The 18,919-nt window shown below is 35.6% G+C and overlaps 1 protein-coding gene across 1 annotated transcript in view; it reads left to right on the forward strand.

The window, feature by feature from the left end:
• LOC145686141 (protein YIPF5-like) overlaps nt 1–18,919 on the forward strand; it is a 547,759-nt gene that overhangs the window by 375,875 nt on the left and 152,965 nt on the right. Inside the window, exon 2 of the mRNA XM_081759129.1 lies at nt 4,761–4,871. Within this exon, the coding sequence (XP_081615255.1) occupies nt 4,836–4,871 (36 nt within the window). The 5' untranslated portion in view covers nt 4,761–4,835. The remainder of the gene's footprint in view (nt 1–4,760; nt 4,872–18,919) is intronic.

An 18,919-nucleotide genomic window follows, 5' to 3' on the forward strand; every position in this document is an offset into this window, starting at 1 on the left:
TCGAGTATATTCACTGTACATATCTTGTTGTCCTTAATTCTTTCTCTTATTTCTCTCCTTGAAAATTACTTTAATACTTCCCAGTTCAGTACGTAAGTTATTAGGATTCTGAATCAATTGAATAACTACATGAACCAGATCATGGGGTATTGTGGTATAGAAACCCTTAAATACGATATATTGTATTCGCTGTGTGGGCACTTCTGGTTAGGCATAGCCCAAATTTTAGTCAGCGCTTTGACTGACTTCTGAGTGGACTAGAGTTTAGAAAGGCATCATCCTAGCTGCGACATATTTCGCTGCATTTCCTGCTCCTAATATACTATAGGTTAAAGTAATATATTAAACTAGAAATTTGTTATGGGGGAATTTCTGTATTATCCTCTTGTACTGAAATGGCAAGTCTAGCTCGGCATGGCCACCCGGTGACAAATCGCACAATGACGAGCTACACTCGTCATAAAATTTAAACTATTGTAGGATCACGTAAGGTTTTGAAAGCTATATAAGTAATGATAAACCATCTATAATAGACTTGTATAACTTATTCTTCAGTTGTCAGAATTCACAAAATAAATCGTAGTGGATGGGGTTATAGAATACCCGTTCAGATAGCGGGCTTTTTTAGTGATCCTACCGGACAACTGTGTATTCAACAACTAGATTTTTTGTATCCGCGACTGACTGCTGGATCGATTGTCGACGACGTCGCAGTTTATAACACAAGAACTGCATTTTGTCAGAGAATCAGAAATTATAGTCTAGGATACTAGAATGTATTAGTTTGAACCTGATATAACCTTTAGTCGATTGCTAAGTTTGAAACTTTAATTTTAAAATATATCAAAGGGATTCTTAGCATTTACACAGTATTTAAACAAAAAGCTCTAATATTTATGCTAAGACAGAAGTTTCATATTGGGCGAAATAAATTTGTTATTTGGTTCAGTAACTCACATCCTATTTCTACCATCAACCAGGCCCGTTTTTAGGTAAGTGCTATTCTGTGTTCGAGCACAGGGCGGGAGAATTTAGGGAGGGGAAAAATTTTGATATATATATATAAAAAAAAAGATTCACAATGAAGTAATTCAATACTAGCAACCCGCAGAGTTCCGCACAAGCGCGAGAATATCTGTTAATGTGTTTAATACGCTCTAATTACAGTAGTTACTAATTAGCTAGCTTATCTGATTATTTTTAAAAAGTCATCCTCTCCTCACCCTAACCCTAGGGGTGAGGATGAATTTGAACATCATGACAATTGATACAATTAAACTCAGCGACCTCGACAACTATGAATTCAACACTTATGTCTGTCGTCTTCGATTACTTTTAGACTCTCCCCCTCCCTGGAAGTGTCACTATTCATCTCAGTGACCACAAAAAACTATGAATTAAACTTTAATATTGGTTGCTTTCAATTATTTCTAAAATGTCCCCATGTTATTCTTATGGGGATTTTACACCCCCATATTTCAGCTCAGGTGTCACTTAGGGACTTGAAACAAGTCATTTGGATCATTTCTGTAAGAGATTCGAGAGCCTTCCTGGATTGTGTTGGCCCTGTTGTATTGTGATCAAACGGTGGGATATGGTACCTGTCTGTGTTGGGAAATCTACTGACATCACAAAGGGGAAATGTACTTATCTTCACGTTCTGGTGTTGACACTGGATGTGGTTTAAAATCATACTCATTACAGGAGCTTTCAACTCCAGAAAAAATGAAACGAAATCTTTATAAGTTTTACGTCCCACGATTATGCCGCTAGGCTAAAAGAGACAGTGATGATGAGAAGTGAATGAAATAGTAAAATGATAAAAAGTGGGAGGAAATTGACGAAAACCCACGCACACAATGTTTATAAATCATAAGGCTTACTTGGCGCGATCTGAGATCGAACCAAGGACTCCATGCGTCAGAGGTGAACACTTTTCACTGATCCACCGCGGGCCCTTCAACTCCAGAACTTGACAGTGGGAAATGGGTTCACGATGGGTACGAAATAGATCTATCATGTTATTCTTGAAATGGTGTTTGAATCTGTCCTTGCTTTGCTACCGTTTGGGAACATATTTATTCTAATATTGTTGCCAGAATAGGATTAAGCAAGGCCAATATTGCACACTCTTTGCACTTTCATTTCCTTCTGGTAAAATGGCATGCGCGATTTTTATGTGTAGGCATATGCGTTTCAAATATTAGTTGTCTGTTTCTATATTTAGAACCCCTTTAAACATTACGGTTACTCTATATAAAACTGGAAACTGCAGCTTATTATTTTATTCTAACAACTTTAATCAGGAATCAAATTCTTCAGAGCAGAAAATATAAACTCGTTCTGCTATAAGGAATCCAAACTTTCAAAACACACACAGTTTCTCTGTCTGATTTCAATCACGGTCAAAATAATAGGTGTCCCGTATAACATATGTTTCAAGTAGCAGAGTAATTCTTTGTATGTCGTCCATATATTAATTAACGACGGATAGTATGGGATTAAGATTATACTTAAAACTTTTAAGTTTAATTCTCATATATTTTAGTATCATCCAGAAACATTACGTTAGACTCAAATTATCATTATGTTGTCTAGTGAAGACCTTGAGATTATAGATAGTAAATGTGCAAATAAGTGAAGCAAGATTTAGCAGAACTAAGAATGAGAGGATACGAACAAATACAAAATCTTAATCATTAGTAGAAGTTTTGACCACATCTACATCATAGGCTGCAGACTCACATCCTTCTATCTAATCGTCAATAAGGTAGCTCAAACTATTGTTATATAAAAATGAAACATACTATCTCTTTAAACACTGTGATTATTTTGTTTTCTATAATTATATGTAAAGTGATGAAAAGTTCTAACCGTCAAATTGGTACTTTAATTATTGACTGGTTGTTGTTTCCTAGGTTTGTCTCATAGATTGTGTTAAATTTATACTATATAGTACAATCATGTGCACGAGATATTCTTTGGGTGTCATACACTTACCTGTTACGGAACATTCAGTATCGCAGTGTAAGTTTTATGGGTAATTCAAATAACCATGGGATTTCCGTTGAGTTCTAATGGAATGTACCTATCAGGAAGCAGTATTTAGATGTCGTGTGGTTATTTGGAAATTGCCCTGAGATTATTCCATATAGTTCATCCAACCATCAAAAAGACCTGTTTCCGGAACATAAAACAGCACATAGAATTCCTCTGTATGCCGATGCGATCACCACTAGCAATTATAGTACTCCCTTGTTTCTCTCGATAATCCAGGACGGGTATTTGAAGGGTGTGAGGCTAAAACATGGTAATCCCTAATTTTACTATTGTAAGAAATTAGAGGTTTCTGCTACACAATTCATTTACAAAGTGGGAAAACTGATTTTTTACATACGACTATACATGTGGGATTAAACGGACTAGGGTAAACGAAGCAGTATGCGTTGCTCTCTATCGGGTGCTCCAAAACACAGCACGTGCAAAATTGTGGGTTACCATGTTCTTGCCTCACACCCAGGTCAGTATCCAAGGGGGTCTAGGGGGGCCAGGACCCCTAAATTTTTACCGCCCACCCCTAAAATTTTCAAGGTAGACTAGCAAATGAACCATAATATGGTTGGATCGGGCTCCCTCTAACTTCTAACCGACCCCCCCCCTAAATTTTTGATCTGGCTACGGGCCTGCTCTCACCATTCATTTCTGTGTTATACAGATTGAATTTACTTAGGTGTAATAGAATCCCTCTTTTTGTTAAATTCTCAATTGACAAAGAAACACCAACTCCATATCAGAACTTATTATTTTTTTTTTTTTTCGTGGAAGAACTGGCATTGTGTATTCAAGAAAATTCGATTAAGCTAGGTAAAGTGGAAATGATGGGACGAGATAAAATGGTTAGGCGAGGGGAGTAATGATACGGTGGATACAACACAACGCCTCTCTTCTACCTATAATCTGAGCTGCAACTGTGCCAATGGACAAATAATCTAATAAAGTTCATTTTGATTTTAAGTACTTTCTATTGTATTTATTACTAGCAGCGTTCACCCCGCTTCGCTGCGGTCACCCCGGAACGCAATAAACTTTGTTACTTAGATAATTTTTACTTTTTCGCTTTCAAATTGCAGTAAATGTTAACATTATAGCGCCTGTCATTTATGTTAACCCGCCGAGTGACACGGTCATGCGGGTTGCATATAAATACGTTTATTTTTACCTATGATGAACTAATAACAAAGGATTTGTACGTATGGACACTTGAATGGTCAATTATCTCAAGACACTGGTAATTAAAAATTAAAGTGATATGATAAAAACCATCTAGGGTCCAAATCCTAATAACCCCCCAAAAATGAAAGAAATTGGTTCAGCCGTATTAGCGTGATGAGCTAACAAAGGATTTGTGCGTTCTCTTTTATAATATAGAAGAAAGAATTAGGATAACTCAATAGGGCTTAGATATAAAATTGTGTTATTAGTACGTTCGTTCATCAATTCGTCCGTTACTCCAAACGACAAAATAATTTTGAACTAAGGCGAATTTTTTAATTAATAGCAATAAATAGAATTAATAGCTAAAATAACTATTATAATAGTTTCTTGTAATAAATAGCTAAGTGACTATATCGGTCGAGTTCGTCAATGCAGTTAGTCCTTTAACATTTTCATGGCTAAGAGTAACCTTAAAGGTGACTATCCGTAGGGTGTGAATGCCGTTATAGTCTTTACAAAGTTTATACATTCATTTTTTTTTTCAGACTTTGGCTGTGTTGAACCCTTTTCGAGATACTGATGCAAATATCCTTCAAGACACGGATCTTTCTGGCCCACTAATGTTTTGTTTCGCCTTTGGTACCATTCTCTTGTTGGTAAGTACATTAAGATGGATTTATGATTAATTATATTTTAATAAGTACCTGAACCAATCATGTAATTAAAAATATAATATGTAGGCCTATATATATAGTTAGCGTCATACTGCAAACAAGAAATTTTTGTATTGCTTAAGATACATAAAGAAAGATAAATACAATCGTGAACAGCAATATACAAACGAAAATTACAAACTTGTAACAGAACATCTATTGTCAACAGAAATTATGTAACAAAAGTGCTTGTAACTAACTGTATGATATGTATATGATAATATTGTCAGTTAAAGTGCTATGTTTCTTATACTTCATTTTTACACTTATTACATAGACAATATGTTTAAATCAATGATCAAATAGAAATTAAGAGATTATTATTGTAAACGTTGTTTTAGAAAAGATATAGACCCAATTACTTATCATCAGTTAGTGCAGAATGGGAACAAACCTATGGGGAATAAAATAGTATAACAGGATCGGAAAAGGGAATGTAGACACATTACTTTCAAACATATGTAATTTTCTTATAAGTATCACTAATTTGGCAATTTGATCATTTGAATTCGGCAATCGTAATTGTAATTGAATAATTTTGGAGAACAGAGCCACCTATTTTACCGAATTTTATTGACAATTATCTATTTCATATGCAAAAATTAATTGTACTACTTTAGGTTAAACTTTAGATTTCTATTTCAGGGTGGAAACTAATCATTCATAATTGTCCACAAATACGAAGAAAATCAATTATGAATGATTAGATTTCTCCCGAAGGTTTAGCAACAAGGCACTGCGAGCTTATTCGCTGATGGCACACGCCAATTCGGGTGACGCGGACTTTAGTCCAAAACAGCATCAGAATTGTCTGCTGGAAACTGATGAAACCACTCACTATATTCGATTCGTTTACTTCAATCTATTGTCAGTAAAAGCTGAATAGGTTTTAGTTAAAATGGGATGAAGTCAATCTTTTTCACGATATGTTTTATGTGTAGTTGCACCATCGATTACCTTTCTGTTTAGTGAATTTTCATACCAACGTTTTGAAACTACGTTTCATGGCAGCTAATATGCTTTGCATTGTTACTTTATTGAGTACTGATGTTCTATGAATTTCCTCGCAGTTATTTAACGATTCCATCTCCCAAAATTTCTCGATTAGCGACTTTATACTATATCCATTAAGAACACGACTACCTGTAAATCGAAGGGAAAACTTCCCTTTCACTGTCTCTGTGCTGTGCACTTATACTCACTGAAGACGTATTGAATGATAAGTACCGGTACTTGATGCGCTAAAGTGTATACCGTGTTCTAAGCTAATACGCAAAGACAAGTGCGATAAACATACAATGGACGACAAAGAATTAGACAAACTTCTCTAAAGGTCACCACCCTTTGGGTTTGCAGAAGCAATCTATACCCAATGTAGATTTACCAACCTTTGCAGAAAACATGGTACACGTTAAGACAGTACCGTATATCTAACTTAAAGAACAACCTGAAATTTCAATTAGCAGAAACGTTTTTTTTTATTATTATTATTATTTAGAAATACGAAATACGCTAATCATTTACATCTGCAAAAACATGACAGCCAGCTTGTATTAATATCTAAATTTAAAATGCTGAATAAATATATTAATATTTAAATTAGTTGCGAGCAAATATTTGCTGAAAGTGATTGCTGTTAAAATGTAATACATAGTTCTCCAGGTTATCTAGTAAATGAACAATGCATTCTAGACGCGCACTTAGAAATTTTTGTTGAGGGGCCCAAGCTTTGTTGAAGGACCCAAGCTTTGTTGAGGGGCCCAAGCTTTGTTGAGGGGCACAAGCTTTGTTGAGGGGCACAGCTTTGTTGAGAGGCCCAAGCTTTGTTGAAGGACCCAAGCTTTGTTGAGAGGCACAAGCTTTGTTGAGGGGAGGATGTTCAATACTACAAACCACTATGTCTATGAAGTATTGAATTGGTATTTGAAAGAAAACGTAAAAAAAAAGTAGTAGTAAACGAAGAAAAGAGCAATGTAGAGGAGTCGCTAAAATTAATTGTCTTTAACGAGGACGAATTACGAAACATCATCTACTAATCGAAATCATGATTATTCTCCAATAAAGTAACTTCCAATAAACCTTTTGTTATTGTTAATTATTCCATATCAGACTCCCGAAGAAAACTCATTGAAACAACTTATTGACCGTGCCAATAGCGACTACTCTCAATCATGACTCCGTTTTCTTTCATTTAGAAATAGAAAAGAAAGAGAAGAAAGTAGAAGGGTAAAAGAAGGAGGTAGGAAAAGAAGAAAGAAAAGAAATAGGGTATTTTAATAAGAAACAGATTACTGGATAATTCCGGAAATATAGTTAAAGGTCGGGAAAGTCGTTGAAAGATGAATCATTCTAAATTTTATTAACGACTAATCAATTTTGGAATGCTTCGGAATAGACACATGTTCCCTCATACCACCCAGACCTAGCTCCAGGCACCACGACCGTGGGATTGCCCAGACCTAGACCCGGAAACGAGAAAGGTGAAATCATTCTTTGTACTGTTATTCCAACCGGTGATTGATAACCATCCAGCATCTGAACTCTGTTCTCTAGGATCGACCACACATATGAATTAGCCAAGAGAAAAAAAAATCAGACTTATAAACTCAATATAAATTTATGCATCGTATCAATAAGAATTTCAACTTCCTGGAAGAAAGATGTCGTATTTAGGCTCATCCTGCTATTTTTGTTTCACTCCTAGAGCCGATTTAAACCATTAGTAGCGGTCCTTCATGACCTAGGTTATTTACCTTAACACATCTATTAAAACATGACACATATATTACAGATGTTAATATGACAAATGATATCACTAAAATTACTTAAATTAAATCTATCATGCATTCACACGCTCACTCACTCAGGACAGTGTATATATGTTTAAAGGAAAATCAACTAGCTACAAGGGTACAAATAGTTTATTACATTCATAGTGAAAAGAAAAGACAAAACCAATAATTATGAAGAAAATATTAAAAGCACAAGTTCTTGGTTATATATTAATAGAGTACATAGTGTTATATTCTAGTCAATTTTTATATATCCAATCATCTTGACAAATAAAAATAATTACATATATTGTATCTTAGGCATGCTAAAGCAAAATTATGATTTGCGACATACGCAAAGAAGACACTTATTTCACTTAAAAAAAAAATTGACAAACAAGAAAGGAAAAAAAAACTGTTAGGTGTATTAAAACTTATGAGTCTCTACCTCACATTGAGCAATAGTATATTAATAATTCTGAGCGTTCAAATCACAAATCACGCACTACTCGTAGTGTCCAAAACATTTCGCTCCATTTAACTTAGTTTGTGTTTATTTATATATCTATATATATATCTAACTATTGGTTTACAAAAACCATTCATCGTCTATATTCGGTTTGTAACTCTTAACAGTTTATGTCTGCAATCGCACACTACGACGCTTTATTCATCTAGGGATTTTGAGAAAATAACTTTCACTAGAGGATGTTTCTCCTCTTAGACGATTCATTTCCAAACTTATTATTTGAATAGTTTTAAGTTATTTATTTAACACTGGGACACGTCATGAGACCTTTCTTTAGGATCACTTTCGTATATATGTATATATGATTCGGATTTTAAAAACGATCTCCCGCAGGTGTACGGAGTATGAAGGTTTAAATTGAGGATAAAAAAAACTGGTCAAGTCACAGGATACATATGCAGGTGAGAAGGATTCAAGGTACACTTTCCACAATGGTTTTTGGGTTAGTCGTTCAGGGATAATATTCGTTATGATGTGAGTTACGTTTAGACCTGCCGTTACTTTCCAATACATGCCATTACATAATTACATAAGGTATCATTTACATTTATTCAAAAGAAAAGGAAAATTACTTGAGTGCACGGCGGTATTCTTAACAAAATCTACATTCTTACATTCGTCGGAGAACTTACTAGTAAACTATAGCAACCAACACACGTTTAGGGGGACAGACACGAGCGCTCTTACATATATTCATATAATACCTTTAATATCATACTTTTACTATAAAATCATATTCGTATACTAAGTACATATACATTTCGACGTATTCATTTCTCTCTCTCTCTCTATATATATATATATATTTATATTCAATAAATGCGCACACATTTAAATTAATCACCCCAATAATAAAATTTTGACAAGGTTGCAAACATTGTCCCAAAACAAATGACTTCCGACATTACATATGAAAAAAGAAAATCGCTTTTCTACCTGATACCGCGTATCTATAAATTTTTCACTTTTATATAATCAATTCGTGCTTAAATCATGAAGAAAAAAAACTTTGTGAGGCAGGCACGTAACACAGAGCATTTCTAAAGATATAACTAGATAAACCAAAGTACAATTTCTGGGCCCAGGTTAACTACAAAGTAATCGAAAACCAAAACAGAAAGGAAAGTGACCAACGGATTACAAAAAAAAAAAAAAACTTAAGAGGAACGACGGTGAAAGAACGTAATCGAAGTGTCGTCAAATACTAAGTCTTTGTTCATTTCAGCGATAGGTCAAAATGTGATGGAAGACCCAATCATTATTTACTCCATTCATGAATCGTGTCTTGCAACGTCTCAGCTGGTAATTTCAGATCAGAGTTGTACGTTAAATAAATCGTAAGCAACAAGTTCAAAATCCGGGGGGGGAGGTTGAAATATTAAAAAAAAACTTGAAGAAATGAAGACAGAGAGAGAGAGAAGAAGGAAGACGAAGAATAGGGGCGCCAAAGACTTAAGTGGGAAATAACTAACGCTACAAAGATAGAAGTCGAATTTTGCTCTCAACAAATCCATAGCCAAAATATTCTTAACATGCCAAAAGGGTGGTCTACTCAAATACGTAGATTCAAGGGGGCGCCCTGCTGCCAAGGATGCAAGTTCTGTGTCCATCAGATCCCAATCCCACAAGAGTTTGGTTGTAAGATTGAAATCCGAGCCCCGTATCCGGCCCAGACCAGCAGGATAAAGGGAGAGGGGGAAGGGACAAGGTAACTGCGTCCCCAATTTTGAAATCTCTAAGTAAAAAAAAATATTCGACCCCTTAGAAAAACTAAGAAGGTTCGAGGACAGTAATGAAACTAGAATAGAAGTATTATCTAAGATATCCCTAACTAATGATTTGCCAAAAATAAAAAAAAATTAAATAAACTGAATTTTGGATCGGTGATTTCTATGGCCAAACCTCACCGATAGCTCCCCTTCGCAGAATGCGCTAAATTCTGAGGCATCGAATAATTTCCATCACTATCTAGTTTGAAAACTAAGAAAATAAAACGAAAATATTCAAGGGGGGAGAGGTCGATGCCCGGGTACGGGATAATAAATTTCAATAATTAATTGTTTTGATTCTGTAACCCTATCAGAACCGTCGCCTCCATGAACATTATAAGCTAGCCCGAGTAGGTGACGTGAAGAAAAAAAAATCTCACGGAGTGGTACATTCTATTTTTAAAACCGACCAGAAGATATGATTCACTACAGCCCTCTTGTATAACTACTATTGTCTTTTCATAATTTATTATTCAATATGTCTAGTCAATGATTATATGATGCTACCCATTCTATCAGATGGTATTACTATGGTTGATTATTATTATAACCCATAAAACTACAAAGTATTACCGTAGTCCGACTATATATCGCCCTCCGGTCCGCGTGATATTATGGTGCAGGGGTCAGAACCTGAGATGTTTGTAGCTACACGTATCTATTCAATATCTATATATCAACACGCAGCGAAGTACTCACTGGGCTACTATATATTTAACTATATGGGCGTTCTATCTTCTATATTCATTTACTAAGACGCTATATTTTACAAACACCCTGTTTCCTCTATTTACGCCCAGCCTATATACACATTTCATCATAACACTTTAAAATCTATAATCACTACAAACATTTCCCATTCCGATCACCGCACGACAACCTCACTCGAACTCAAGACTCGTTCACCACACACACAATACTATGTAATACTCGGTAGCTTTATTAAGAAGAAAGAAAAAAATCCTACGTATGTTCACTGAAAATAGAATTATCTGCGATAATCTATATATATAAAAGAGAACGCACAAAATCCTTTGTCCGCTCATCACGCTAATACGGCTGAACCGATTTCTTTCATTTTTGGGGGGTTGTTAGGATTTGGACCCTAGATGGTTTTTATCATATCACTTTAATTTTCAATTACCAGTGTCTTGAGATAATTGACCATTCAGGTGTCCATACGTACAAATCCTTTGTTATTAGTTCATCATAGGTATAAAAATAAACGTATTTATATGCAACCCGCATGACCCTGTGACTCGGCGGGTTAACATAACTGACAGGCGCTATAAATCACTTGAAAGCGAAAAAGTAAAAATTATCTAAGTAACAAAGTTTATTGCGTTCGGGGGTGACCGCAGCGAAGCGGGGCGGGTTAACATAAATGACAGGCGATATAATGTTAACATTTACTGCAATCTTCTATGGTTTTTATCATATCACTTGAAAGCGAAAAAGTAAAAATTATCTAAGTAACAAAGTTTATTGCGTTCCGGGGTGACCGCAGTGAAGCGGGGTGAACGCTGCTAGTGTTTAATGTTTATGAAATTCTGCAGCAACAATGAACTTCTGCAGCCACGAAGAAAAAATGGACATTTATTATAATTTCAAAGCGAAGAACTAGCATCATATCGCCCGACTTCTGTTAAAATTTACGTATTGTTTATTTACTTAAATATTTCGATTTCTAGACTAGGCAGAATGTTGAAATTTTCAGGATATATTAATTTTGGGTCACTTGAGCTAATGTACATTCATATGGGCTGTGAATTATACCTTCTAGGTTTTATTTCGGAAAGAAAGGTCAATTTCATGAAAACTAAATCACTAAGCACCTCGACAGAAGAATGGCGGTTAGTACTGACTTTTGACACTAGGGCTAGCGACGATATAATCAACCCTTGAACAACTGAATGTGACCTTGTACACGGAATTATTATACTATATTACGTTCACTTTTGAATATTGTGTATGAGTTCACTTAATGACGGAATAATAAAAAAATTATCACATAGTAAATACTACACTGTCCATATTTAATTATCTCACACACTCTTTCATCACTTAACTATCACAATTACTACTACTAGAACATGTTTCTACATTACGAACATATACATGCCACATTCATACTACACACTACATTAATACATGTTATACTAATAAATATACACAAAAAACATTCATATTTTACCATGTTAAATCGGCTCGAAAGGAAAAGGAAAGAAATGAACAGGGCCAACTGGCCCTTATATTTACTAAATCACATTCTTTACTCAACCTGTTTAATCAATGCCCTGAGGGGACATATCGAAGTATTAACTAACAATAGGACCCCTGCCCTGAAGGGGCAGGAACCCGGAACAAACTAAATGTTCAACTCATCCCGCTGGAAGCCGTACTCCCAATTTGGGAGTCAGATAGGAGCCCTTATTGTAAATTTACACGTGCATTATGGCTACTATCCTAACTACAGCAAAATTGAATACCGCCATGTATGTTAAAAAAAAAAATCACTCGCTACCTACATAAACAAATCTATATGTGGACAGGTCTTGTAACCCTCAATTAGCAGGAAAATTGGAGGTGAAAATATCAGGGGAAAACACTGATCTTCAGAACCGGTTTTAAGAAAAGAAAAACGGAAATCACACTACTTCTGAATCCTGTCCATAGCGATCGGTGGATGAAATCATGGCGTCACTATACTGCACCTCCTATTTCAGCTTTTTAGTTCAGTTTTTTACTATGGAATTTAATAGTGCATGGCTCCTCGAGACTTCCAGTGATTTTAGGTGTTAATTAAATCCAAATGTTACCTTGTTTGCAGCTTTTCTAGCTCCTTTTTCGACTTTTTGATCGAGAAGATCAGGATCTGGCGTCTTCAGCGAGACTTCCCGGCATGGAATGGAATAATTGCGCCCTAATATCAGAGCGTGGGTTTATCATCCAATCAAAACTAAGCATTTTGGCGGTGGGGCTTTGAAACGAATAAAATTTGGTAAAATCTGGATCAAACTAGATTTTAGAAGGACCTAGGTATCTAAAAGAGAGGTGAAGGGTGGTCCTGAAAATTCTGTCGAATTTTAGATTGGTTATTTGGTCTGAAAGTTCCGTCCAATAGTGGATCTATATTTTCAGATAGCACTGACACCGTAAGAATTGTAATAATCCATTTACACATCCATATACAAGACTTATAACTAATTTAAAATGTAAATAAAGATATTGATTCCCAAAACTATAATTCCTAATGAATTTTTACAGTTTTCCATGTTAATTTGAAATAGAATAACAAATAAAATTACGAATAATATGAACAGCCAGAAATTTTTTGTTAAACATCAAGTACAGTCGGTGCAAAAAATTTCGGGCACCCTCCTATTAAGAACATAATATCATTAGACTGTAATGGCATATTACAGTTCCCCGGCGTCGTTAAAAAAATTTGTTTGAATAACAAAATTTTGTTGAATAGAATTAACATGTATTAATACTAATAAACTAACTACTCACTCATACTCTCATGCACTCAAATGAGACAGTGTAACATTCACTTTGGGTATTGAGATAGAAGTTCCCGTTTTTTGTCCTCAGTACAGTTGAAAAGCTTAAGATTCTTGAAATTGTGAGTTCACCTTTTAGGTAGCAGGAAAACACGAGGTAACCAGTTCGCAATGTTCCCATCAAACGTGGGAAAACGTTCAATATCCCGGAGGGCAACTTTAGAGCTCATACTAACATAAGTAGGGGAATTGTTGGTGGGAATTAACATATTATCCTGTACAATCGGAGTCGTCACCGGATTTACCACCGACGACGTCGTAGCTGTGTTATAATTACCCATATAATTAAAAGGGATTCTGTTGGTCGTATTAAATATGTTGGGCTCCATCCCCGGACCAATCGCACCCGTGAACAACGACTCAGAATGGCACCCATCTCCTCTTCCCGGCAACACGCTATGTGATTGTATACCTCCATGTAAGGAGGGAGCCCTCACGCTAGTGACCGTAGTCGTCACAACACTCGACTGATTCGGCACACTATTGGAATTGAACCACGACTTTGGTTCTGACCGATGCATGGGGTAGTGCGTCGCAATATCCCGTGCATCAACTGACGTTAAATTTGCTTTTCCTGCGCCACAGGTAGTTGTTATAGCGGGTAATATTTCTGAGGAATCGCTACCGGGGAAATGATAGGTTACCTCTGATTTTTCGCGACTAGATTTCGTCATTTCCTTTTGAATATTTACTATCTCGTTTTGAATTTTCGAAATTTTCTGGTCAGTTACTTCCAGTTTGGTTTCCAATGATAAGTCTGACAAGGTTGACTTTAAACTATCAATTTCGGCCTGCTGTGTTTCTAATTTATTGTTGATTTTATGCAATTTGGTATCTATTTGTTCAATTTCAGAATTTACATGAACTAATTTACCCTCAGTCTCCTGCTGAAGTTGCTTTAGAGATTGCTGAGCCTCGCATCTGACCAAATCAATTTCAGTAGACGTTTGCTCCCTCTATGTGGTTATTGAGGAAGCAAAGTCCGAACATATGTTGTCGATTTTCTGGGTTAATACCTCGAATCGAGATTCGGTTTCTCGTTTCGAGGTGTAAAATTTCTCATTTATTTCGCGTCTCATTTCCCGGCTATTCTCATCTATTTTTTCATTTATTTCATTTATTTCGCGTCTCATCTCCCGGCTATTTTCATTCATTTCACGTCTCATCTCCAGGCTGTTTTCATTCATTTTTTGTAGCATTTGTTGCAACGAAAGGAGGAGGGCGTCATTACTAGATGACACAGTCTTCCTTTGCTTTTCTTTGGGTTTATCACCAATTGGATCCACATCTTTTTCATCATCATCGAGGTCAGATATCTCCACTGGAGATACTTGGCCTCGGTTCTTCGGGGTACTATACCCTCGCTCACCGTCCGAATCGGGATGTTCATTTTCTCTCTCAGACGATAAACTCATGGGTTCACGCGACTGGTGGAGCTTCCCCTCACATTCTTTACAATATTTAATTATCTCACCAGCCCGGACCTTTTCTGCATTTTCAGCAGTATTCTCTAAATTAATACAACTGAAATGAATCCATTTCAGCCCACATTCGTGACACCTCACTAGCCTACGAGAGACGCGAGCTCTTTTCTCACTACTTTCTAAAGTACATTGTGTACATGAGACTTCCGCGTTCTCGTGTGATACTACTTCCCTATTGGTTGCCATAGTTTCCATATAAAAAGACACAATATAAACACATGCAATTATATACTTATAGACTAACAATACTTATTATTCAGGTACTATTCATAAATTAAGGACTCCTATCTAATTCCCCCTTGGGTCAACTTCCAGCATTTTCAAATTTTAGAAGTCACTTTAGCAAATTCCTTCATTTCCCCCTTTCTACAGAGAGAGACAAAGATAGCAGAACAGCCAATGACTATGATTATTTAATCTCACTGTAACTTTTTAATTATACACCTTTTGTGGCCAAGTCAATATGTGCTCGATCCTAAACAGTGTTTAATAAATAATTTCAGATCCGTTATCAGGGAAAACAATTGTTTCCATGGTAACTGTCCGATGTCAACGGTCGCCAATATTGAAAGAAAACGTAAAAAAAAAGTAGTAGTAAACGAAGAAAATCGCAATGTAGAGGAGTCGCTAAAATTAATTCTCTTTAACGAGAACGAATTACGAAACATCATCTACTAATCGAAATCATGATTATTCTCCAATAAAGTAACTTCCAATAAACCTTTTGTTATTGATAATTATTCCATATCGGACTCCCGAAGAAAACTCATTGAAACAACTTATTGACCGTGCCAATAGCGACTACTCTCAATCATGACTCCGTTTTCTTTCATTTAGAAATAGAAAAGAAAGAGAAGAAAGTAGAAGGGTAAAAGAAGGAGGTAGGAAAAGAAGAAAGAAAAGAAATAGGGTATTTTAATAAGAAACAGATTACTGGATAATTCCGGAAATATAGTTAAAGGTCGGGAAAGTCGTTGAAAGATGAATCATTCTAAATTTTATTAACGACTAATCAATTTTGGAATGCTTCGGAATAGACACATGTTCCCTCATACCACCCAGACCTAGCTCCAGGCACCACGACCGTGGGATTGCCCAGACCTAGACCCGGAAACGAGAAAGGTGAAATCATTCTTTGTACTGTTATTCCAACCGGTGATTGATAACCATCCAGCATCTGAACTCTGTTCTCTAGGATCGACCACACATATGAATTAGCCAAGAGAAAAAAAAATCAGACTTATAAACTCAATATAAATTTATGCATCGTATCAATAAGAATTTCAACTTCCTGGAAGAAAGATGTCGTATTTAGGCTCATCCTGCTATTTTTGTTTCACTCCTAGAGCCGATTTAAACCATTAGTAGCGGTCCTTCATGACCTAGGTTATTTACCTTAACACATCTATTAAAACATGACACATATATTACAGATGTTAATATGACAAATGATATCACTAAAATTACTTAAATTAAATCTATCATGCATTCACACGCTCACTCACTCAGGACAGTGTATATATGTTTAAAGGAAAATCAACTAGCTACAAGGGTACAAATAGTTTATTACATTCATAGTGAAAAAAAAGACAAAACAAATAATTATGAAGAAAATATTAAAAGCACAAGTTCTTGGTTATATATTAATAGAGTACATAGTGTTATATTCTAGTCAATTTTTATATATCCAATCATCTTGACAAATAAAAATAATTACATATATTGTATCTTAGGCATGCTAAAGCAAAATTATGATTTGCGACATACGCAAAGAAGACACTTATTTCACTTAAAAAAAATTTTGACAAAGAAGAAAGGAAAAAAAACTGTTAGGTGTATTAAAACTTATGAGTCTCTACCTCACATTGAGCAATAGTATAATAATAATTGAGCGTTCAAATCACAAATCACGCACTACTCGTAGTGTCCAAAACATTTCGCTCCATTTAACTTAGTTTGTGTTTATTTATATATCTATATATATATCTAACTATTGGTTTACAAAAACCATTCATCGTCTATATTCGGTTTGTAACTCTTAACAGTTTATGTCTGCAATCGCACACTACGACGCTTTATCCATCTAGGGATTTTGAGAAAATAACTTTCACTGGAGGATGTTTCTCCTCTTAGACGATCCATTTCCAAACTTATTATTTGAATAGTTTTAAGTTATTTATTTAACACTGGGACACGTCATGAGACCTTTCTTTAGGATCACTTTCGTATATATGTATATATGATTCGGATTTTAAAAACGATCTCCCGCAGGTGTACGGAGTATGAAGGTTTAAATTGAGGATAAAAAAAACTGGTCAAGTCACAGGATACATATGCAGGTGAGAAGGATTCAAGGTACACTTTCCACAATGGTTTTTGGGTTAGTCGTTCAGGGATAATATTCGTTATGATGTGAGTTACGTTTAGACCTGCCGTTACTTTCCAATACATGCCATTACATAATTACATAAGGTATCATTTACATTTATTCAAAAGAAAAGGAAAATTACTTGAGTGCACGGCGGTATTCTTAACAAAATCTACATTCTTACATTCGTCGGAGAACTTACTAGTAAACTATAGCAACCAACACACGTTTAGGGGGACAGACACGAGCGCTCTTACATATATTCATATAATACCTTTAATATCATACTTTTACTATAAAATCATATTCGTATACTAAGTACATATACATTTCGACGTATTCATTTCTCTCTCTCTCTCTATATATATATATATATTTATATTCAATAAATGCGCACACATTTAAATTAATCACCCCAATAATAAAATTTTGACAAGGTTGCAAACATTGTCCCAAAACAAATGACTTCCGACATTACATATGAAAAAAGAAAATCGCTTTTCTACCTGATACCGCGTATCTATAAATTTTTCACTTTTATATAATCAATTCGTGCTTAAATCATGAAGAAAAAAAACTTTGTGAGGCAGGCACGTAACACAGAGCATTTCTAAAGATATAACTAGATAAACCAAAGTACAATTTCTGGGCCCAGGTTAACTACAAAGTAATCGAAAACCAAAACAGAAAGGAAAGTGACCAACGGATTACAAAAAAAAACTTAAGAGGAACGACGGTGAAAGAACGTAATCGAAGTGTCGTCAAATACTAAGTCTTTGTTCATTTCAGCGATAGGTCAAAATGTGATGGAAGACCCAATCATTATTTACTCCATTCATGAATCGTGTCTTGCAACGTCTCAGCTGGTAATTTCAGATCAGAGTTGTACGTTAAATAAATCGTAAGCAACAAGTTCAAAATCGGGGGGGGAAGGTTGAAATTAAAAAAAAAAACTTGAAGAAATGAAGACAGAGAGAGAGAGATAGAGAAGGAGGAAGACGAAGAATAGGGGCGCCAAAGACTTAAGTGGGAAATAACTAACGCTACAAAGATAGAAGTCGAATTTCGCTCTCAACAAATCCATAGCCAAAATATTCTTAACATGCCAAAAGGGTGGTCTACTCAAATACGTAGATTCAAGGGGGCGCCCTGCTGCCAAGGATGCAAGTTCTGTGTCCATCAGATCCCAATCCCACAAGAGTTTGGTTGTAAGATTGAAATCCGAGCCCCGTATCCGGCCCAGACCAGCAGGATAAAGGGAGAGGGGGAAGGGACCAGGTAACTGCGTCCCCAATTTTGAAATCTCTAAGTAAAAAAAAAATATTCGACCCCTTAGAAAAACTAAGAAGGTTCGAGGACAGTAATGAAACTAGAATAGAAGTATTATCTAAGATATCCCTAACTAATGATTTGCCAAAAATAAAAAAAAATTAAATAAACTGAATTTTGGATCGGTGATTTCTATGGCCAAACCTCACCGATAGCTCCCCTTCGCAGAATGCGC

This window comes from Thermobia domestica, chromosome 5 (assembly GCF_964235325.1).
Source record: "Thermobia domestica chromosome 5, izTheDome1.hap1.1, whole genome shotgun sequence".
In the NCBI taxonomy this organism is placed as follows: domain Eukaryota; kingdom Metazoa; phylum Arthropoda; class Insecta; order Zygentoma; family Lepismatidae; genus Thermobia; species Thermobia domestica.